General features: G+C 43.4%; 3 protein-coding genes across 11 annotated transcripts in view; 1 reads left to right on the top strand and 2 right to left on the bottom strand.

The window, feature by feature from the left end:
* Positions 1-7,941, top strand: part of MYO1E (myosin IE) — a 92,913-nt gene extending 84,972 nt beyond the window's left edge. The window contains exons 26-28 of the mRNA XM_056345449.1: positions 8-212; positions 6,166-6,335; positions 6,853-7,941. Coding sequence (XP_056201424.1) covers positions 8-212; positions 6,166-6,335; positions 6,853-6,929 — 452 coding nt within the window. The 3' untranslated portion in view covers positions 6,930-7,941. The remainder of the gene's footprint in view (positions 1-7; positions 213-6,165; positions 6,336-6,852) is intronic.
* A 1,394-nt stretch (positions 7,942-9,335) lies between these two features.
* CCNB2 (cyclin B2) lies at positions 9,336-14,565 on the bottom strand. The gene is made up of 9 exons (XM_056345470.1): positions 14,414-14,565; positions 13,294-13,422; positions 13,088-13,213; positions 12,525-12,695; positions 12,284-12,442; positions 11,722-11,958; positions 10,688-10,828; positions 9,982-10,092; positions 9,336-9,675 (listed from the first exon to the last, which is right to left on the bottom strand). The coding sequence occupies exons 1-9, from the start codon at positions 14,441-14,443 to the stop codon at positions 9,571-9,573; spliced, it is 1,209 nt and encodes a 402-aa protein (XP_056201445.1). The 5' UTR covers positions 14,444-14,565; the 3' UTR covers positions 9,336-9,570.
* Positions 14,566-15,355: 790 nt separating this feature from the next.
* The window catches only part of RNF111 (ring finger protein 111), a 60,883-nt gene continuing 52,989 nt past the window's right edge, over positions 15,356-23,249 (bottom strand). For 5 of the 9 annotated variants that reach the window (XM_056345463.1, XM_056345464.1, XM_056345466.1 and 2 more), the window contains 4 exons: positions 20,972-21,064; positions 19,951-20,046; positions 18,966-19,093; positions 15,356-18,401 (listed from right to left, as the gene is read on the bottom strand). In XM_056345463.1, the coding sequence (XP_056201438.1) occupies positions 18,284-18,401; positions 18,966-19,093; positions 19,951-20,046; positions 20,972-21,064 (435 nt within the window). In that variant the 3' untranslated portion in view covers positions 15,356-18,283. The remainder of the gene's footprint in view (positions 18,402-18,965; positions 19,094-19,950; positions 20,047-20,971; positions 21,065-23,249) is intronic. The other 4 variants (XM_056345462.1, XM_056345461.1, XM_056345467.1 and 1 more) reach the window with 3 other exon arrangements.

The raw sequence follows: 23,249 nt of genomic DNA on the forward strand, positions 1-23,249 counted from the left end.
CTTCCAGGTCAGCAGCAAAATGGAGTAATAAACCCCCCCGAGTTTGTAGCACTGCCCCATGTCGCAGGAAACCAACGGGCCAGCCAGAAAAACCTGTATACAAACATGACACGACCGACTTTACCACGGCAGCTCTCAGGAGGATCAGGCAAGATTTCACAGCAGCCAGAAAGCTTGGATTTCCTGAAAGTGCCTGACCAAGGAGCAGCCGGGTAAGATTTTTACATCAAATCTGAGAAATTTGTGTAATAGCTTCACACACTCAAACTGTCCATGACTGATAACAACCTTACGTTGTGTACACAGATGACCAGATCGTTCTCTTGAGTTGTACTCAAAGGTGTCGTCACAGGATTTCAAAACACATATTCTGTTGTAGGCCTTTAGGAACGAGGGTGAACCAGTTCTAGTTTAATATCTGAAATTTGCATGGTACCTTCTATTTAAAGATATTAAGACACTTGGCAGGCTGTCTTTCCCTTCTGGTTTAGAGACCATAGACAGCAGATGCCCAGAGAAGCTGGCCAGCAGTCCCATTTCAGCTGTGACTCCTGACCCACCTACCAGACCTGTACTTCTTTTTAGGAGGAAGGCTTGGCAGCATGACATTCAGGATTACTTCAGCATCTTTTGGACTTCTAAGCTGCAGCCTTGCAGAACATGTTACGATGACGATTCTAGAAGATTAGCGAGTGGGCAGGTCTTGCTGTTGTAACTGGGCATTTCCCAATAGCCAAGAGTCAAAAGCATCAAAACAATCACCAGCAGCAGCAGAAAGATGGACCCAAGAAATCATGGGCTTAGTAGGGGGAAGCAGAACAACTCTGAAACCAGCCGCTCCAGATCCTGACTGGAAGCCCAGAAGCAGGCAACCCCCCCGATTTGTGGAAATCATGAAGACAGGAGTCTTCTGTCAAATATTTATGGGACCTTAGTGTTCCAGAACGTTAAAGGCTGTGCAAAATGTGAAGTTTTTCAATGAATGAACAGTTTCTACTTTAACTCAGACCTTATAATCCACTGTCTTGAAGAACACTAGTGGAGCCTTACTATAGTGGGAATTTAAGTTCCACTTAATGTTCAAAGACTGGGGCCTATTCAGCAATTCTAGAAAAAAAAAAGAAAAAAAAATACTGTGGTTTTGAATAAGCAGTTTGTGTTTGTCCTTGCTGATGACTTCCCAGTTGTGTGATTTAATTCTGATGTAACCAAGTCTCAGAGAGTTGCTGTTAGCAACAGCTGGTTGTCCCAGAGCACATTAAATCAGCCAGGGAACCTACAGTAGCAGATAGAATAAAAACGCACTGTGGTGAGGTGTGATAACTTTGCATAGTAATAGCTGGTGCAGGCACAATTCTGTAGTCCGCAGCTCTGTGAGTAAATGTACATGATAAATACCTCCTTGTTTAGCAGAAAAGCTGTATGTACGTAGAACGAGCCATCGTTCTTACAGCTCACCACCTACATTACTCACTGAGGGGAGGAACAAGAGGAAATTTGGACTTTTCCTGCTAAGAACTCACTGTTTGCAGGTCCTTGGTTTATAGCAGTGCAGGGCCCCACGCAGATGCTTTCCCCCACCCCTAGGCTCTCTTTCCCTCCCTTACAGCACTGTCACCCCCCCCCGCAGCCAGCCAGCCCCCATAGCCCAGCGCAGGCACCAGTGCGCTTGACTTTGCACCAGCCCCTGACTAGCTCAGCCAGCCTGAGCCTCTGCTTCCCACAGCAGCTGAGGCACCGTCCGTCCCCTGAAGGTGAGGCAGAAGTAAAACCACAGACGCTGCTGTAGTAAGAATGTTGCCTAAGGAGTTGCCCGGGTATCTCAGAATCTCCCAGGATGCCATTCTAGCACGGCACTCTTTCACCCTTATCCTAGACTGCCCACTGCAGGAATGCAGCGGCAACGTGCCACATTCAAAGACTGCTGTCGTTGCTTACTAACACTTTAAAGCTCTCGTGAGTGATACTTTTTCTGTGAGCTGTCAGCTGTGGCTGACAGCGCATCGTTTTGCCAAACGTGGAAGAGAGCTTGCGCTTGGGATGTGCTGGGAGAAACCAAGAGTAAGGCAAACTTCCACCAAGTTTCCACCTGACCTTCTGCAGCCCCTTAACGTACGTATTTGCCCTCAGCCCTGGAATATTCCGAGGGATGAGATAGGACAGCTCAGTCTCCTTCTCCAGTCATCTGCATGGACGGGGTTCTTAATGGCAGCAGAAAATGACTTCTTTTTAACCGTATCAAGAGCATCTTTTTGTACCAGCAGCCCCTTCCCAGCTGTCAGGCAGCAGACAGGCTCCTTAGCAGAGGTTCTGCTCTGACCTCAGCGTTCCTTAGCGTGTGAGATCCACCTGGCTGCCATACGCAGTCAGCATACCACAGCGCTGCTTCCAGAGAGCGTCAGGCACCTCACAGAAGACAGTGAGCGTACTCAGAACGGACAGATTTTTCAGTATCAAAAGAAGGGCGCGGTGTGCCTAGTAAGGGCTTTCTGGTTCCTGAACACACAGAGCAGAGGCAGTCAGCCCCCCAGCAAAATTAGGCACGTCCAGAGTATGTTTTCAGGTGTACCGATGGCCGTTGTTTTTCCCCACTGTGCACCAAGTGTCAGCCGTAAGGTACCGTAAGCAGATTTAGAGCATTTTTCTGGTTTAAGATTGGTCTCCAGATAAAAAAGAAATTAAGAACAAGTGGCCACTACTACTTATTTTAACGATTTCAAAATTTGAAGCATGTGCTGACACTCTCAGATGCATTTCCACACCTTTAAGTGGTGAAATTTGTCATTGCATGTCAACCTACTCTATGAAAGCTGTTTTGCTAGTATTAGACATCTACACCGAGTTGAAACTGCAGTTCATGTAACAACGACAAAACCCCTAAGCCACAGGCTAAAGCCGTTGCGATTTCTGTCAGAGAGCTGCGACTGACACATGCATTACTGTGAAACGTAGCAGCCACCCCGTATGTCACGAGATGGGAACTATCACGTTGGATTAAAAAGATCAGCTACATCATACCACAGTTCCTGATGCCACAGGTACACACCAACAACCCCATCTGTTTCAGTCTTAGGAGTTTACAAGGATGATTAGCACACATTAAGGCTTCTGTTAGTTACCATTCAAAAAAGCAATTATGATCTATGTAGTCCATGGAAAGGGAAATAAACCCCAACCAACAGAACACACAGGGTTAGAGCACTGCCTGCCCCCTAACCGCTGTATGCTCGAGGGCTAGAAAACATCTCACCACCAGCCACAGCAGTAACGGCAACCAAAGCGGGTCTGGGACAGGCACCCACCGCTCCCCTCGGGGTGGGTTTTGTGGAAATCACACTTCTCTACAGGAAGCCCCAAGTAAGACAAACGAGCGCTTGGTGGCAGCTTACGATTCAGAGGAAGGAGGTAGGGAGGGAAGAGGACATCAGGGAGTGAGGGCGGTTTGGTTTGTTCTTTTGGTTTTGTTGTGGTTTGGGTTTTTTTTTCTGAGCAAGCCACAGCTGTAGGCAGCATGCAGCAGCAATACGGACGCTGCTGTGGAAGGTGAGGGAACCTCTGAAGAGGGCTCAGCAAAGTAATAGTCTTAGACCTTAACATTGCAATGTGTAAGCTGCTGCCTGTCTAGTACACACTGCGAGTTCGTTGAATTGTGTCTTCCTGAAGTGTAAAAGAGTATTTTTGTCAGAAATAGTGGAAAGGGCCCACTCCGAGGATCATTTCAGGTGGGCACTGAAATAAGCAGTTAATAATTTGATTCTGCATAGGTGTGACTTCCGAAGGCGGTGGGCTCGCCTAGGGCCGGGAGCATTCTGGCACAGGGTGTTCAGCGCGCAGGCAGCAACCCCTGCAGCCCAGCTGCTGCCAGCACTGCCCGGCGCTGGGCATCTCCCAGCAGGTGGTGCTGGGGCCGTTTGACAGCCCGGTTTCCCGGCAGAAGCGGGCACGGGAGCGCTTGGCCAGCAGCCTCGGTGAGCAGCTCTCGCCGGGACGGGTGGGGGACAGCTTCCTGGGGGTACACGGTGGGAGCGGGGCACCCCAAAAGGCACAAACCCACAGCTGGGGCTGGGGGCTCGCCCCGCTCCCACACCCGCACCGGTGGGCAGCGCCCACCCCCTGCCGCAAGGCACAGCCCAGCTTTGCCTTTCCTTGCGTGCCAGGCAGGAGCAGGAGCGTGGCACGGAGCCCAGGCGGGCAGCAGGGCCAAGGCCAGCACCATGCTTTGACCTGGCAGCTTGGTCGCTCGTTATCTTGACCCTGCACGTAGTCCCGGGGACGGCAGCGTGCTGGGAGCCACAGGGATCTTTTTGCACAGAAGCCCACGCACGAGTGAGTCTGTGGAGCAGCACACGGCACCGCTGTAGCCAGCATTTGATTTGCCTCATACCAATAGCTCACCATCCAGTCCTGCCAGCAAGGCAAGCTGTGTTTGTTTTCCATCACCTTCCCAGTGCCTGCACGCTGGTGGCACCCTTGGCCAGCACAAGCAGCGGGGACCCAACTGGACCAACCAGTAACCCAGCCAACCTGGCAAACCGTTTACCACGTAGCTCGGCTCCCAAAGGCAGGCTACAACAGCCAGGCCTGCAGAGGATGGCAGCAGCAGGGATGCCCAGCAGCCTGCCCTGTGGTGCCATTCCCAGCATGGCGATCCTCAAGTTTCTCCAGTACATTCAGCACTATGGAAAACAAACGTCCCAGGGTTTTACAGCAGCAACAAACCAAAAGCAAAAGCTGCAAGGCTGTCTTCCTGAGCATTTATCAGCGCCTTTAGTAACCTACTGAAAAGAAACAGTATGACTGCGTTCAGCAGTGGGCTAGATAACTTTTTCCGTGACTTTTCTTCAAAAGGGAAAGCTCTAGTGTTCCCTGTACACAAGGAGTGAGCTAGAAGAACTGTGAATTTAGTATTTGAAAACCACAGCCATTATAAATCTAACCCTTAAAAATGGTATTCAAGTTTAGCAAAGCTGCCTGAAAAGGCTGCAGTACTATCACAGCTTCAATTTCTAACAGTCTTTAACAATCCAATGTAAGCCTGAGGTTAAAAAACAAAAAAACCAAAAAAACCCAAAAAAAACCCCAACAGCAAAACAGCATGCTCTCACCAGCAAAACATCTATTTTAACATGTTCTTGTTCCAGTGCAGTTGCAGAAGAGCTGAGCTCATTTTCTACAGATTCTTTTCTTCCGATACCCAGGGCTAGGTTTCACGTATCTATCCCGAGCAAAGCCGATACGTGCAGAACACCAGGAGAGAATCCCCTCTCCCAGTCGACATGTTTAGAACTGAAACGTCACTACAACCCCGTAGTTCAGGGCTCGCCTTCTGGGGCAGGTCACTACGCAGACTTAGACCTAGACAGAGATACACTGACAATTAAGTAAGTCTAGGACTTTGTGTAAAGTAACCGTAAAGCTTTTCTGCAAGAGCTGTGTACTATTATTATGGAATTACCTGACACAATCGCCGTTGTCTCCTCCACATTGCTGGCGAGAGTTGTAATCGTTCAGCAGCTTTTTAAATTTATTTTAAACTGACATATCTCATCTAATACCTGTTCTCTCTTCCAGCCTTTATTAGCTGATGCACTGGCAAAATGCATTCCTTCCCTCTTTCCCCTTCCCAAGCTTTGGAGTGGTCACAGCTGTGACAAAGAGTTTGTGCAGCATCTCCCCTGCTGCTTCAGAGTTGACCATAACAGAGCAAGTCCGTAGATGGACCTGGAGTCTGAGGCAACTTAAAAGAGATGCAGTCTCTCTTACAGCTTAGTCACGAGAATGGTAAAGTAGCAAGCCTATGAGCTAGAACTTTGTTTTTAATGCTAGAAACTAAATCCCTGGTGAAGTTGGTGACGTTGGGGCACGGGGAAAGACAGACTAAGCTGTTTGGATGCAGAGATATGCATGAACTGCATGTGCACATTTGTTTACATATTCCAGCCCGAGCACTAAAATGTTTTCTGTGCATTTGAACTGCCGTTAGGTACCTAGAAATGGCAACTCTGTCCCTTTCACAGGGAGTTTAACAGCGCTAGTTTAAATTATTTTAACGTTTAAGAGAATCCTTTTTCCCTTGGTCTGTGATATTCTTTAAAAATCAGTTCATTAGGACAGAGGACAGGTAAAGCTTTGAAGCACACCACATGCGGTTTTTTCTCCCATTAGCGTTCGCAGGCAGACGACAAACCGCCCCCCCCCAGCTGGAGGAAGGCCTAAGCCACAGCCAAAACCTAAGCCTCAGGTACCGCAGTGCAGGGCGCTGTACGCATACGATGCTCAGGACACAGATGAACTCAGCTTTAATGCCAACGACGTGATCGACATCATTAAAGAAGGTACGTAGAGAGAAAAGGATCCGTTACTCAAGTACAAATCTTGAAGACACGCTGTCCCAAGTAGTTAAGATGTGACTTTTTAAGCCACCCCACATTATCTTCCCTTATGAGGCTTGCCAGTTCCTATTATAGCTCAGGGAGCAGAGAAGCCTCCACACCAAACCTGTTCACTTAAAAGCACATTAGAGACAGATTAATGACTTACTCCTCGGTAACTGCAGATCTGTAAATTTAGTTGAGAGAGTAATTCTGCCACAGCCTGTAGCTAAAAATTAGCCTAAACGCAGCTATAGCGCAAGACCCAAAAAGCAATAAAGCAGTTCAACTCTTTGGGCCCCCAAAGCAGCCTCATGAGGCACGGTAACGCAACCAGATTAGCAAGCTCCCCTTCTCCAAATCATTTCTCCTCAGTCCTTCGCAGAAAGGCTCTCACCGTGCGGAACAGCTTGGCAAGGCTGCCTCGGGAAGTACACAGAAAGGTTTACAGAACCTCACCACTTACTTTGCTTTGTCGCAGATCCTTCTGGCTGGTGGACAGGAAGACTACGAGGGAAGCAGGGCCTGTTTCCCAACAATTATGTCACCAAGATATAAGAAACTGTCAGACAAAAATTGGCATGAAGTTACCAGTAGTTGAAGATGTCTTCCCTTGCCTTCAGGACCCTGTTCTTGTGAGAGCTGGCATTCTCAGCAGTACTTTCACCGGTAAAGTTGTAGATGAGCAAGAAGAAAGTGACCCACAGCGCCGACCTTGATCTTTCATCTTGGGAGCATACAGCAATGGACATACCGACTGATTATTTATTATATTTAAACCTGGTTTTAACACCTAGTAAGTGAAGAACGCTCAAACCTACCATCTTCCTGAAAGAGGAAGGTGCTTTGCAGTCTAGAACCAGGGACTTTGAAAGGGGTGTATTTAATAAGTGCCTTCAGCTAAATATTGGTAAACCTTTTAATTATCTACTGAAGATAATGTTAAATGCACATTTCCTCTAATGCACATCAATCCGGGGAACACGTTAAGTATGCTGCTACACGTCAAGAAGATTTAGGCTCATTTGAGATGTTACCATCTATAAACCCACTGTGATGGTATATTTAATTCTGTACAGAGTTGTAATGGAACTGGTTTGTGTTTGCTGATGCGTTTAGGGACTCCAACGGGCACTACAGGAAGTTACAACAGAAATCTGTGTAGTGCTGTATGCTAAACAACGTTACCTTCAAGATTTATATTATAATATGGCTGGCCCATGTTGGATTTATGTTTAATGCTCTACCTGTTATAAGAAGTGTCTTTATGCAGAGCTGTACATTTATAGAAACAGATCATATACTGTATATAAAACATGAGTATGATAGAAACATGTATGAATGTATAATGTAGTATTCCACTGTTCTTATTAAGTAGTTCTACTAGAATTTTTATGCCAGGTACTTACAGATTATGCACTACTCCTTTTAAATGGCAAAAGCAAGCGTTATTGCTCAGTTCCGATTGCCTCCCACACCAGAGTGGCTGCTCCTTGCCATACAGTTATCAGCATTCATGCTTTGCCTTCTGAACCTCCATAAAATAAACCACAAGCAGCAGTCAGCCGAACAGGTCTGTTCTCCGTGCAGTTTGTTTGCAGTTACGTACGCACACAGATCCATCCGCAGCGCCTGCTGGCTTTCACTGCACCGCCTGCTTGAAGAGAAGAATCCCCTTCCTTTGCTCCAAACCAAACCATTTTCACCACAGCTAAAGTGCTGTGCATTACACGTTTCCTCATTAGGAGCAGTTAAGAAAACCTGCATACATTAAGTGGAGTAAGCTTTCAGATACAGCTAGAAGTCTTGGATCCCCTCCCTCCGAAACCACTGCGCCCGAGCCTAAGTTAGGCATGCTTGAATTCCATGGCTGAACTCTAGAAGCTAAAAACTAGGTCCTCAGTCCAGGGGGAAATCACATACACACAAGGGATCAATCACATTTTTCACAAGGCCATTTGCAGCAAGTGCTGGGCTTACTCATCCTATGGGAGAGAAAAGTCCCCTATGGAACAGGAGATAACTAGTAGCGTCAACATCCTTCAGACAAGGGGGAGCACGGGGTCCAGGCCGTTTCTGGACCTTGCCTTTTGCATCAACCAGCACCCTCACGCAAGCACTGGGGAAGTGACCGGTGATGAGTTCAGTAGAACTCTGAGAATACCTGGGGGTCTGTAAACATAACAATACTTATACAAGACCCCGTTAAAAAATAGGCTTAAATGAGGTATTGAAGTAGAAAAGTTGCATTACTTTTATGCTTGTATTCCTTGAGCGTACCCATAACGATGTTTATTAGCTACAAAGGAAAGCAAAATGTTAAATGATAAGGAAAAATCTATTTATGGTGGGGGTTGACTATATTGTCCCAGGTATAGAGGTTTATTGGGGGATGGTGACTGCACAGGCAATTAAAAGCTAGGGGTGGGGTGGGTGGGTGTCCACGAGATGCAGCAGGTTCCAAGAGCTGAGCTGGTTCAAAAAGTCTCTTTCCTATAGTTCCATGTACAGCCCCTGCACACTGGTTAGCATCACGGGAGACTCAAGATCTTCCTGCCTTAGCTCCCTTTGTTTAGGTACACAGAGAACACATTGTCTTACGTTCACCTAAACACAAAGATTTAGGTGGCTAGTATGTCTTAGAGCCAGCCTACTACCTTCCCCAAACTTGAAGGCAACAAACCACAGGAAAAAATATAATCCTGTATACTTCTTCAGGACAAGGCACTGAAATAAAGTATGTTTTTTAGTATCTTTTAAGGTACATTATGAAAACATGGAACTGTCTGCTTGCTCTGTCTTACCTGAAGAGCCAAACCAACAAGTTCCCAAATATAACTCACTATACACCCTGGAAATTCTCATTGGAAACAACTACTGAGAATAATCACCCACATCTAACAGCAAGTTGTATCATATTTAGTCAAATGTCCTGCTCAAGACACGAGACTGCACACACGTCTAGACAATGCTGTAAACATTAATTGGCAAAGTAGCTGGTTTTTGTTGCTTGGGTTTTTTTTTAAAAGAGAGGAGCTTTATTTCTAGATCGAGTCGTGTTACAAAGCACATTTAAAATTTCACCTTCCGAGTCTGAAATGTCTGTGGTAATGCTGGAATCCTAAAAAGAACAGTAGTTTTGCCTCAACAGGCGAATAAGGACAAAGTGCATATACCACCAGGATGTGGCTGCCTAGGGTTATCCTGAGAGTGATAAAGCCAGGTCCTTGATAATCGCGCCACTCAGCTGAGGAATTGTGCTGATCATCAGTAGTTCTCTACTCGCATACTTGTTCTTTATAGCCTGCAGACAGAGGAAGAGTGTTAACAAAAGATTTACACATAGAGTATTAATGTTCAGGCAGATAATTTTGGGTGAAATTAGCCCAACTGCTTGGAAAACAAGCAAACAAACAAAGAAGTGAACTGGGTCGCAACGTAGCAAGAGCAGTTTGTCAAACACTTTTTGAGTTGCTACTAATGCAACTTGCTCTCGCAGGCTTTAAGAATAGCATATACTTAAGATAATATACAGAACATTTACCTACAGAGCCACAAAATGCAGCACAGGCATTTCTACAACATTAAAGATTTAAGCAGTTATACTTACAATGTATTTGGTTAATGTCTCATTTACTTTGACCACGTTCTTGGCCATATGTTTCATCGTCATCACAAGGCTGTCTTCTGTATACCCAGTGTAGTACTGGTGCTTCGTACCCTGCAGCCCAACGGGAAGAGACGTGAGATTTAGGAGGTGGGGGACTGCTGCTCAAGGCATGATCACTTCAGACAGCAAATGCCCTAAGCTTCATGGCTTAGCCTTGAGTGCTGGGCACTGCAGTACTGTCAGTTCAGGCGACAGATCCAGAGTAACATCTGGCACATAGTAGATGTCTGGACACATCAATGCCAAGAAGCAGGTTTCTGTGCTGCACAGAAGATAAAAGAAGCAACCCTTGCACGAGTAACCCCTAGTTGAATTACAATTCACTACTTGTGGTCCACGATTTCATTGTTCTACACTTACTGTGAGATTAGGAAAATCTACCTTCTTTACTTACAATGTGACCTTCCATAACTTGATACATTCAGGAGAAAAATCCTTTCTTACGACAGTGTTCACACAGAAAAAGAACATTTTTAGTGGTATATTCCATTTTCTGTCTGCAACTATGCATCAGGCTGTCCAACTGTCATTGATCGCCAACATTATTACTGACCTAAATGCAATTTTCTGAAGCTGTGGTTTTAATGGTTCAATCAACTGACTAAAGGAAAAAACTCTTAAAAATGAATCAGATTAAAATACTTACCCATTTTTCATGTCCCAGAATCTTTTGGGACAAGCATAACGCAGCAGCTGCAATCTCTGAAGGACGATGATGAACCATGTCGTAGTCTATCAGTGTCAGCTCCATCAGGTATTTTGCTAGTGTATGTTGCTTCGCATCAGCCTATCAGATTGAAAGCTCGTTAATTCACGAAGTCTTACTTCACCGTATCGTAATAATTTGGGATTGTTTATTGCATTCATTAACTGACAAAACAACAACAGTCAACAAAATCTTTATTTAGGGACCATAGTCTCTAACAGGCACTTGCCTCCAAGTCAAGACCAGAGGCCAAACCAGTCTAGTCTAGCAGCCATTTGCAATTTAGACACAAAATGAGGATTTTAACAGAAAACTGCAGTGCCAGGCACTGCTGTGCCCAACCGGGGGTACAAGTGCCTGCTCCCTCTGTAATACGCTTTGGTGAGGGGTGGGGGCAGGCAATGGTGGCATGGGAGAAGTAGTAGTGTAAAATTAGTTAAGGAAATGCCTACTAAAGCAGTCCGCTAACTTCAAGAGCTACCCTAGTGGTCTGTTGAGGTACCTGAAGCCCACTTCAAGTGTGGGCAGTTCACTTGAGCGTAACTACTGAGGAGGGAAAAAGGGGTCAGGTCAAAGAGGAAGTTCATCTTTTGATTCCTAAATAATAAAATATTTGCATCCAAAAATTATGAACTGCAACACTGCTCACTTTTTACTAAAGTAAACACCTGATCAGCAGACAAAAGATTACTCTAAAAGCAAGGGTTCTGCTCTAGGCATGTTTAATTTACCCTAACACAGTAAAATTACTGCCACTAAGATTGAACACAGACCTCAGTGAACAGAAATGTGAACTGCTACTGGCTGACAGAGTGACGTTATCATGTTAATCCACATGGTGGAGTTTCACAGCTGAATTTTTCCTACATCCAGCGTGTAAGCAGAAAGCAAGTAAGATCACATGATAAAATGCCAGAAGCAATCCTAACAGACTTTACACAGGTAAGTTCTAGCCAATGAGGACAAGTACCCACCTTCCCAGCTTTTGATGCTCTTCTTAAGAAGTGAATTGGAAGAGGTCGTCCCAAATCAAAGTTTAACTCTTTAAGAATTGTAATCTCCATTTCTCTAACTTCATCACTGGTGTAGGCATTATCAGTAATGTAAACAAAGTCTGCTATGTCAGGAGAGTACATCTCCTCGTATTTTGAAGCTAGAAGCAGTGCTGTTACACCCACCAGCTGAAGCCTCTTGCGAGATACTGCATGACTCTGAAATACAGGAGTTTTAAGAAGTAGGCCTCGGTGTCAAACTCTGAACAGATTCTAATTTGTCAGTGTAAAATACCAGTACAACAGTGCTCATTCTTATAACATAAATGAGATTTTCCCCTTTGAGTCAGAAATGTCCCTACAATGACAGGCTCAAAGAGAACTGCAGCCGCAGTTAAGATGCTACATTATACAGAGCTCTTACACAGCCAGCAGGTTCTATAGATTCTTAAATGTATGAAGAAAGCATAAATCCTAAACTCCTTTAAAAGTACAGTCACTGAACAAGCCTCCTAACCCAAACAAGAGTTGAAAAATATCTTACTTGTAAGAAGCGATCCATAATTGCCACACACATATACAGTGTTTCCTGCAAGAGCTGGAATCTTGAGTGGACCTGGACAAGCCAGTCAACTAAAATTGCGCGCATACGTCCATTGATCGTCTTCCCATCAAGGTAATGTGGGTGGACTGATTGCTGCAGCTGTTGGAGAAAGAGCTGTGTGAGATAAACACAACAAGATAAACACTATAGTGCAGAGCAGCACAGAATCCATATATCGTACCTCAAGCTCTCTCAGATACAGATAGATATCTTTTACGTAGTCACTACACAGTTGAGGATTCCCCCAGTCATCAGCATCAATGTCTTCTACATTGTTGAGCAACACATCAGAAAAGGCTTGGCACAAATCCTTCTCTTCCATAGACACATCCATAGGGACAGGAGACAGAACCTAAGGAACAGATCATAGCGCTTACACATTTATTAAGCTGTAACGCTCCTTCGTTTCCACATTTTTCCAGTTACTAGTACAATTTCTTAGGACAGAAGAAGTTGAAACTGAGCTCGCATTCTAGCATTGACAAGCTTTCACTAAGATGCTGTACAAACAGAACTGGAAGACTTTGTAATAATTGCCAGCTAAAGCAGAAACCATTCAGTACTTCAACAGCTATTTGTACCAGTTTAACGTTAGTCTTTAAGTACAACATGCATTAAACCAAAGCCTCAGTGCAGACGTGTTGCTTTTTCAGCAGGGAAGCGAGATACATCTAATGTATTCTGAAGTTAGAGCTCCAAGTTGCAAAACAAATTAAGAATCAGAGCAGTATCATTACTTCCTACCTTTGGAATACCATTTTCTTTCAATGTTTGATTTGCAGCAGCTGGAGGTTTAGGCAGTGCAGTTGCATTTACGATCTTACTGGGGCCTTTTGTAGGTTTTGTGGATGCTTTGCAGCATTCTGTTTTCTGTAGTGAAAACATTTACTATTAGCATGGAACTAGTAATGCATCTTTTCCTTACAGCTAGATTTTAAATGTTCCTTTACCTTAGTCGCATGGGTTCCTCGTGTCACAACTTTATTTCCTATTTCTTCCAAAGCAGCCCTTTTACCAGCAAGGCGAGTTTTGGCTTTACTTTTAAGATCAATCACAGCATTCTCCATCCCTCTAGTGACCTAAAGCAATAAAATTCAAATTACAGCTTAGAGTCAGAAACCAACATACTTAATTTTCAGAAGCCTAACTCCATTACGCACTCACCATCCCCGTACCGCTGTACCTCTGTGCGTGTTATCCCTACCCGTTACTCAACCAGTTTTATTTCCTACCCGTTCACATATGCTCAGAGGACAAACAAAGCAACTCCTTTGTTAGGTACCGACCATGTAAGTGAGAAAGCTGATACTACACGTACAAAAATAAGCATTCTTTGTTACGTATAGCAAAGAAGCCACCAGGTTTAAAGAGTTTCTTGGGGAGTTTAGGTTAAACTGTCACCGTAGAAAACAGGTTCTTGGGTCCCCTTCACGCACCTTCCCATGGAGGCGCTGGAATCCCCCCCTCCCTCCCGCAGCCCCCGCACCGTGAGGGGGAGGGGCGGGAGGCCAAGGCCAGGTGCGAGCTGGGGGCAGTGCCAGGTGAAGTGGGACAAACCTGGGGGGGGCGGGGAACGGGGTACACGAGGGCAGCGCGCCCCCCCGCCCCGACTCACGCACAGCTCAGCCCGGCTTCAGCCCCCCCCCCCCCCCCCCAACCCCTCCCTCCCCGCTCCCCCCCCCCAACCCCGCCTCAACGGCAGGCCCCACTCCACTCCGGCCGATGCCCACACCACAGAGGCACAGGGGGGCTCCCGAGCCGTTAAGGCGCTAGGAGCGGCCTCCCCTCAGGGGCGCGCCCCACCCTCCACCCCCCTCCCCCTCCCCTCAGGGGCGCCCCCCTCTCAGGGGCGCGCTCCCCCCCCTCCCCTCTCAGGGGCGCGCTCCCCCCCCCTCCCCTCCTCTCAGGGGCGCCCCCCCCTCAGGGGCGCGCCCCCCCATCCCCCCCCATCCCCCCCCCCCAGCCTGCCCTCAGGGGAGCGCACCCCGCCCCCACGTTCAGCTGCCTCAGGGGCAAGGGCGGCAGGATCTAGGGGCGGCTGGCCCCTCCCGCCGCACCAGCGATACTCACAGGGGCGCGGCGCGACACCGGCAACGCCATAGCAAAGAGTATAAGGGACAGCCGTGGCCACTCGCCCCCCTTCTCACTCAGACTCGTCCACCTCCAGCAGCACCAGCGACTGGAGCCTCACGCTGCCGCGGAGCGTTTTAAATCCCCTCTCCCGCTCGCCTATTGGGCAGCTTCGTACGATGCACGCACTGGATTGGCTCGCCCTCTCAGGCCCCTCCCAAGCAGGAAACGGTTTGAACGGTTTCCGGCAGGGGGGGCCGGTGCGCAGCGGGGGGGCGAGGCCCCGGTGCCGCGGGTGCCCTTGGCCGCCTGGCCCCCGGCTGGCAGCAGCCGCAGAGCCGGGGAGCCTGGGGGGGCTTACGGCGGCCGGAGAGCAGCCGGGTGCTCAGCAGAGCGTGGAGCCAGCCGCACGCCGCAGCAACTCCCTTAGGGTTCCCGCAGGCCGTGAGGGAGGAGGGGGGGCAGCTAGGACCGAGCTTGGTTGAGCCGCTGGGCCGGGGTTCGGGAATCCAACGCCACAGCAGCTGCCTAAACTGACATAAAGTTGTAATTCCTACTGCTCTGCGGTGGCCTAAACTGACAGAAAAGTCTAACTACGACTATTCTGCCACTGCCTCCACTGACAGAAAGGCCTAGCTACAGCTATTCTGCCACCTCCCAAAACGAGCATTGCATGTTTACTCGCATCACATCTGCACAGATTTTTTTATAACCTTCCTAAGGTCAGCTGTACTGAATTCCCGAGTATCCGGATGGTTCTGTTTACCACCGCATTTAACTGTGGCTAAGTGCTGATCCTTCAGAGCAGCTTTTTTTCTTGGGCAGCACCTGTAAGAACGCATGTATGCAAAAGAATTTTTACTAGACCAAGATTTCAGAGGGAACACAAGGCAAAAGGGGGGAAAAAAAAGCCAACTTCCATAAGAAACAGATTTTGAATGATACCAGTCTAACGTTTTATTTATTGCATACAAAAGGATTTCTTGACAATGGAATTTTATATGAAAAGTAATTTGATGCATACTGTTGAGAATCTTCAAAGTCAAAGATGCCGCAGAAAACTTAAGGCAATGCATCTAAGCGTATAAAGCACAGTAAGTGGTGGAAATTCTCCAAATCAAAAGCCTATTCTTTTTCCTTCCCTTAAATTATGGTTAAGCCACAACTTTCTGGAACAGAAGTAGGCTGCAGCTTTATTAGCCCCTGCAATAGCACGTAAGATCAGAACACTGCGATTCCTGGAAAATACGTAAGTGTTCAACATCACATTACAATGATATGCATACATTTAAAAGCAAGACAATATCAGTAGCAGTTATAAAACAAGTCAATCCATGGACCACTAAAATACCTCTAGTACCAGGCACCCAAATCAGGTGCATACAAGATTTCCTAAAAAGGTAAAATTAAAAAAAAATAATAAATAGTTCCCCCAAACCTGTGCTTCTTTGTCCTGTAAGAAAGTCAAAATAGATTCTACCACATACCCAGGGTCTCAATTATTTCAGAGGCCCCGTTTGTTGGTTGTTTTTTTGTTTGTTTTGTTTCGGGGTTTCTTTTGTCCCATAACTCTCAAGTACCTTCTTGGAAACTTTTGCAAGTGAGTATCATCAGACTTCAAGCATCAATGGTCAACTAACATCCCTCCTTTTCAACAGTCACTGACAAACACAAAGTGTCTGTTCAGTCCTTCCAGTTATGTTTATTCATTTTTACCAATGCAGCTTCAACTTCATACTCACTTTTAAGTTTCCTACAGCCAAATGTTCAAGAAGCTTTACCATAAAACCATGTCAGGTTTTGAAGCAGTCAAATCACATGTTGCTTCTCTCCCATATCCCCCATCGTACAAGCACAAAGTGGTTTTCAGTTCAGTTTTAAGCAATGCAATTAAGCTTGACAACGTCCATTTATCACACATGCTGGAATAAAACCTCTCTCCACTTAAACCCTCAGTGCCAGAGGTGTTAAATTTGCTGCCAGCAATAGACACTGCACTGGCAAATGCTACTCCTAACAGATTAGGGGAAAAAAAAAAAAAAAAGAAAAAAAAAAGGAAGCAGCTTTAACCAGACAAAAACAGGCATCAAATTAGATAAGGTAATATTTATAAATGGGTCACTTTTTTTGTGTAAACATAACAGTTAATCTTCTAGGTTTACTGTAAACCATTTTACACTTAATCTGAATATGAAAGACAAAGACAAGAGAAACTGAAGGTATTTATTATTCAATCCACTTACAAAGCAGGTGGCTTAATGCAAGCTTATTGACATGTTTGTATATGATCCCCGAGGAACATCTTTTCCAAAGCGACAGTAATACTGTCTCAATGTTTTTGCACATTTGCATTTTGCAATGTTGAGCACATATAAATAAACTATAAACTATTCTATATGTGAAAGAATGTTGATGAGCAACTTGAATCCTGATGTGGATTAAAACCTCCTCCAAAGGCGAAATGTTAGTACATTATAACTTAATTCTATATACTATATTATGCAGCAAATCTTAACTATAGAAAATATTTCAATCAGTGATGGACTGTTGGTAATTTATAAAGAGGGTATCTATGATCAAGGCAAAAACTAGGTAACCACATAATTTGTGTCTAGTTTCTACAGAAATTTACAGGCTTTCAATTTACTAATGAAAAATAAAACAAGAGACAAGTGGATTTAGCTAACTTTATTAACTTTAAAACTAATAAAAATCCCAAGACAAGCCTGGAATCCTTAAAAGTTCTATGAATGCATGTATACCTGCCAAAAAAACCCCAACCCCACCAAAAAACAGAAAAAAACAAAACCCCTGCAGCTCTAAGTCCTTATTGAATGGTTTTATATTTAAAAAAAAAAAAAAAAGCCAAACAAAAAAAACCCCAACCCCCCCAAAACCCTTCAATGTGCGCAGATATTTCAACTTAAGTTAGCAGAAGACCAAACAGATTCTAAGCTCTTTCTCCATTTCCCTAATAATTCTTTCAATCTGCAAGTATCTAAAATCCAGCTAACTGAAATCAACATTTAGTGTTCACTAGAGCTGTTTCACAGCAGCAAAATATTTAAGTTAGGGATTCAAATTTCTAGACATAGGAAGAAAATGATAAATACAATCTGAACAGCAGTCTAAATGTTTTAATATTGACATTCAAATATATCTGCATTGTGCTGAAATTTTAAAAATGAACACAAAAATCCTATCAGACAAAAACTCTGGTGATGAGTATGCTATACGTATCGGTCAAACTGAATATAGTTCATATTCTGTTCCCAGTATTAAGGATGTTATTTGACTCAGAACTGATATTGTAAATATACAGCAGCCATTTTTTCCTAATTAAGGAATGTCTCAATACATAATATTATCCTTTTCTAGATGATCTTTATACATTTAAACTAAAAATATATGATCGATTAAATTAAGGAATCCGAGGTTAGTAATGAGTGAAATCATACTTTCAAAGCTTGATACTATGTAAAACAAACAAACAAAAAAAAAAAGAAAAAAAAAAAAAGACCACACAATTCTACTTACTAAAGCAGCTAATCTTGCCTGCAAGTTTGGGGTCACAAAGCCCATAATATGTGCAAACAAATGCAATACAAGGAACCATGCAAAAATACAGTAATGAATTAAAAGAAAAAATGTAAAACCTAAAAAAAAAAAAAGTTTTATAAATACACTGAAACTCAACTGTCTTCTACATAAACTGTAGGTCTAGCATTAGTTGTACCATATAGCAGAGCCAGCACTCTAGGTTCAATGCTTCCAAATCTGCGCAGGTAAGTCATGCCATCTTTGGTTGACTGCAGTACCAGGAAGGACGAGAGGGAGCGAGAGGGAGGACAAGAGTTTTGGAAAGCGGTGTCAACTTTCACTAGGCAGTTGAGCCTCAATGTCCACTCTGCAAATGGGGCACTTCTTGTTAGTAATCAACCACTGATCTACACATACCTGGTGGAAAAGGTGCATACATGGAAGGCGCCTGTCATCAGAACAGAAAAACATCAGTGTTAGTAAAGCACTTCTGTATCAGATACCTTCTGGGAAAACAGTCATGTGGGATTTGCTACTGAGGTGCTTATTGTTTTTGTATGTGCATGTTTTTCCAGAAGTTTCACTAGCCTTTCCAGCTGGACCTGCATTTTGTCTAGTTTCAAGAAGAAATGGATACAGGAAAAGTAGTCAAGCATCAGCTAGCTTCTGCTGTATCACACTGATTTAAACCTGTTACAGCTGAAGTAGCATTACTCCATAAAAACTACATTTGACAGTCCTCATTAATTCAGGGCTTGGGCTCATGTTATAAGACAGGCAGTCAACTTATGCAAGACCACAAGAAAATAACCTGCATTCTACCCAAAGACAATACAGACTGAACAATGCGTGTTTTTCAGTTGCAACTTGTTTTATTTATTGGCTCAATGACAGGTAAGTCTTTAATTGTAACTGTTAACCTAGGTATTGCAGAGTGTGTACCATGTTCAAGTATGGCCTCAAAGGCAGGACATTAACAGTACATTCTGATCTATTCAGTGGTACTATTTACCTGACATCTTCACCTTCCTCCAATATAGACAAACAGATGGTACACTTTTCCTCTGTGTCTTCTTCTGTTCCTTCCTCCCCATCTTGTTTGCAGTGCAGTTTCCTCTGTGAGAACCAATCAGTTGTTACCTTATTAGTAGAGATGACATTATTGACAAACTGAGTAAAATCTGTTTTGATACATATTCAACACATACTTCTTTGAAAACATTTTGTAAGATTTATTCAAATGTATTTGAGCCAAAACAATCGAGAACTAGCCCTTGGAGCAAAATCACAGGACATTTCAAATTTAACTACTGTTATGTGAATATATTAATTTCATACAGTTGCAACCAGTCCTTTTACTTGGAAGATATTTATACACAGACAATATTTCATTCATGAAGAGGCAAAAAAAAAAAAAAAATCCTTTCAAACCTGGTATCTTAAGTCACTATTTATCAAGTGTGAAAGAACTCTACGTAAATACGGATGGAATTCTATCTTATGGTATAATAAGTTGTCTCTCAGTTGGAGTTTAAGTTGTCAAAATTCTGCAACAGATTCAAAAATTCCTAGTGTCCCAGGCTTCCTAATGTGATCAAAGGTTAAAATGATACATACCAAGCAAGTAAGCATCATGAACAATTTCTTGCAAAAATGAAATCTTACTTTATTTGATGGGTTATCACTGAAGTCTGTTGACAATTCAGCTATTACCAATAGTTATCTCACTGCTCACAAGGTTATTCATAACTGCTAGACAAGTTATTAAATCATATCAAACCACTTTTATTTACCACATTACTGTAGGTCTTTATCTAGGGACAAATTTTTAATTTTCTTTGTGAAAGAAGCGGCATTGTAAGCTTTGCCTACAACCCTTGAAATTGCAAAATAAGAAAACATGCACTCTTTGAAGCTGACACTTCTGGAGATTTGATATAAACATTATTACATTTTACAAAGAAATATGGACAGGCCACAATTTGGGAAATCCTCACCTTTTTGTATTTATGTGGATATGTGCATCTTTCTATAGTTCCCTGTGTTGCTCCACGATTAACATTGCCTAATCGTTCCTCCAAGTGAATCAGCTCCTAAAAAATTATCAAGGAATAAATAGTGTAAGAACTGTTATTTCAACTACCTTCAGCAAATACGAATTTTATTCTAACCCATTTGCAGAATGACAAACTCAATTCCCGTATTATTCAAATACAGGCAAAACAAAAAGGAGTACGTTGTGTGGGAAAAGTGATGGGTTTCTGTAGGAAAATCCACACAACACTGCCCGGTATCTTAAGTTACAGGGAAACACTGCTATTAAAAAAAAAATAAAAAAAAAAAAATCAGAAATTGTTTGTCAGCTAGGAATGGTTATCAGTATGTTCACACGTACTTGCGTGTCTAATGAGGAAAATACAATTAAAATGCACTACGTAAATATTTGCTTTCTAACAGTCATTAAGGCCTAGAAAAAAAAAATGCTTATGTTGAAATACAATGATTTATTTTTCTCCAGCAATGAGTTTATTAGAACCATGAGATGTCACTGAAGATGTTTTCAGTGGACTAGGTCATTAACTCTCTGCATCTGATAGCATTTATTTTCTCCTTTATTTTTTTCTTTTCTTCCCTCAGTTTCAATTCCTGCACTACATAACAAACAGGACAGCACTGTTGAAGTTGCCAAGTTTCACCCTCATTGGGAGGATCCTGGCATGGTTATTCAGAGACACCGCTACCTTCTACCGACATATCTAGTGACTACTACACCTACTACCAGGAGAGTGGGCAGAGCAGGATAACCACCTAAGCCTACATTGTCCAGGGCACCTTTTATTGACTGACTGCTCAATACACTTTTATCCCAGTCCACGACAGTGAGGTCATTCTATAAATAAAGGGTATTTTCTTTATGATACTTTTACATCTATATATAGAACTAGGTCTACCATACACCCTCCCCATATTCCCTCATGACACATTTTGACATATATCTAGTTTTATTCTATTACAAACCTCAAAATTGCCCCTGAAAGGGCCTCTGAATGATGTTCCATCCAATCCCGATGAAATGTAACGGATGTGAGGGTAGCCCGCCATGTCTGGTACCTATTCAAACAGCAGACGTTAAGTTAAACCTATTCAGAACAGTTTCAGTATTTTACTGTTCACTTTGTAAAATTTAAGATCCTTTTGCTTTTATTGAATCACTTATTATTTATACCCCTCAGCTTGAGCATACAGTTCCAACTGACATCGTAACGTATCACCACGCTGAGCTCTCTAAACATAACCAGAAGCAAAACAGAAGCGAGACTAGATCCTCTATTACAGTCTCTCCACATCTGCATTACATATTGCTTGGTCTCACCTCCCAGGTCTCAAAATCTCAACCAACTCTACATAAACTGCCATAAATATCTACCTATATTTGTAAACAAAACACCTAAAAGCTATGCATGAAGTTACAAGAAGGACTTGCTACAGGTTCTCAAATACAAATTTTTGGTACCGCAGAAGAAACAAGGCTAAAATACTCAGTCTGGAAAAAAACAGACAATATCCTTATCTTACTCAAAACAACTCAACATCTTCAGACACACTTCAAATTTACAGGCAGATAAAAAAAACCAGTAACACTCAAAACTCAGATCTAATGTCACAGGCAACTCTACATACACTCTAATTCAAGCATCCGCTGACTTCCTTGCATATTAAAGAGATACAAGCAGTGAAAAAAATAACCAGTGTCCAGTGACACACCTACAGCCACATCAAGAACCAGTGCTGTTCATACAGGAAAGCAGACCACCACCACAGCAGGGCTTCTGCAGTCCATTTTTACCCCCACATGGTGAACGAATAATGGTATTAGCAGCAATTTTTAAAACGGGTAAAAAAAACCCAAACGACCAGCAGATTCAGCGTGTTTAATCATGTAGAGCGTAACTGATACGAGGACTGTAAGCAGCAGTTCATTTGGAAATAACATGAAGTGCTTAAGTACTATCTTCCTTCCTCTGCTATCAGCTGGTAACATCTCTGCTGCTGCATGACAGCTCAAAATTCATCTCATGAGGCTGTCAACAAGTCAGACGCCCCAGACATTATTCATGAAGTCAGGTATTCATGTGTGGCTTTTCTTATTTCCAGCAAACACTTCTAAACTTACCATATGTAAAAGTGTAAAACTGAATTAATGCTTTGTGAGAAAGCACAGGCAGAGCCGAAGCTCCTTACATAACGTTAACAGGCCAATAAGCTACCTTTCTACATTTTTCAAATCCAGTCCAGTAATTTAAAGCTGACAGGGACAGAAAAGATTTCTCTGCCCTAAATACTATTTTTTTTCCAGAAAAGAAAACCAGAATATTTTAAAGCAGTTCACAAGGTGCTTGCTAAATGATGACCGTGTAGTGCCAATATAAGCTACAAATACAGTGACACTGTTAGTATTAGATTCTTACAAACCAGAGTAATAGAAACTGAAAATTTACTTTCAGACTACTTCCAGAATACTAATACAGGGAGTGCCTCTCTCACAAGCAGCCTAAGTATCTGTTGGTCTGGTGCTAATTAGAGCTGGGAAACAAGACAGGATGACTGCTGCAAAGTGCAGCACTGTATCAATTTAAAGATCTAAGTTTTTATGCAATATGCAGAGTGTATCTACAAAGATTATATACTAATACGTGGATTCAATACAACTGCAAATATAGAATTTTATATCACAAGATATGTATATTCATCTGCACACCTGAACACTTCCTGTAAATAACAATCTATTGGTGTCACAGGTCTGTAAACTGCAGCTGTAACAGAGGAATTTGGGAGAGCACACTAAAAACATGGTAATTTGTAAAAAATACATTGTAAGAAATCTGTCTCAGATAATCAGTGATTTATGATCCATTCTCCACTGAAGTAATTCTACTTTGTCTTCCAGTTACAGAAAACCCATTTAAAAAACTAGGTTGCTCATCCAACTACGCACATAGCTCTTGTCACAGGTTTCTAACTAGGTAGAGAGCTGTCTGGCATCACTTGGAAGTTTCCACTGCCTGTTATGACATTGTCAATTGATTGCCTCTGCTCAGAGGAAAGGAAAGTCCTCACAAAACCTAACCCAAGTTTCAGGAGTGACTTTCATGGCTTGTTTTTTTGATTCACCAGGATTTGGAAACAGTTTGTTGGAAAACAATGCCTCTGATAACAGAGATACTGCATCATTACAGGTGCTGGAAAGTCACAGGTGTACTGCTGTAATGCAAGAATTACAGTTCCAATTGCCTCA

This window comes from Falco biarmicus, chromosome 7 (assembly GCF_023638135.1).
Source record: "Falco biarmicus isolate bFalBia1 chromosome 7, bFalBia1.pri, whole genome shotgun sequence".
NCBI lineage: Eukaryota > Metazoa > Chordata > Aves > Falconiformes > Falconidae > Falco > Falco biarmicus.

What these genes read in the sequence shown, in the direction of transcription:
- CCNB2 (XM_056345470.1), bottom strand. Translation starts at nt 14,443, where the DNA reads ATGGCGTTGCCGGTGTCGCGCCGCGCCCCT. An exon ending in CGGTGTCGCGCCGCGCCCCT is followed by an intron (nt 13,423 to 14,413) that starts GTGAGTATCGCT and finishes TTATTGCTTTAG; the next exon opens with GTCACTAGAGGGATGGAGAA. An exon ending in AGACATTAACCAAATACATT is followed by an intron (nt 9,676 to 9,981) that starts GTAAGTATAACT and finishes CTCTGTCTGCAG; the next exon opens with GCTATAAAGAACAAGTATGC.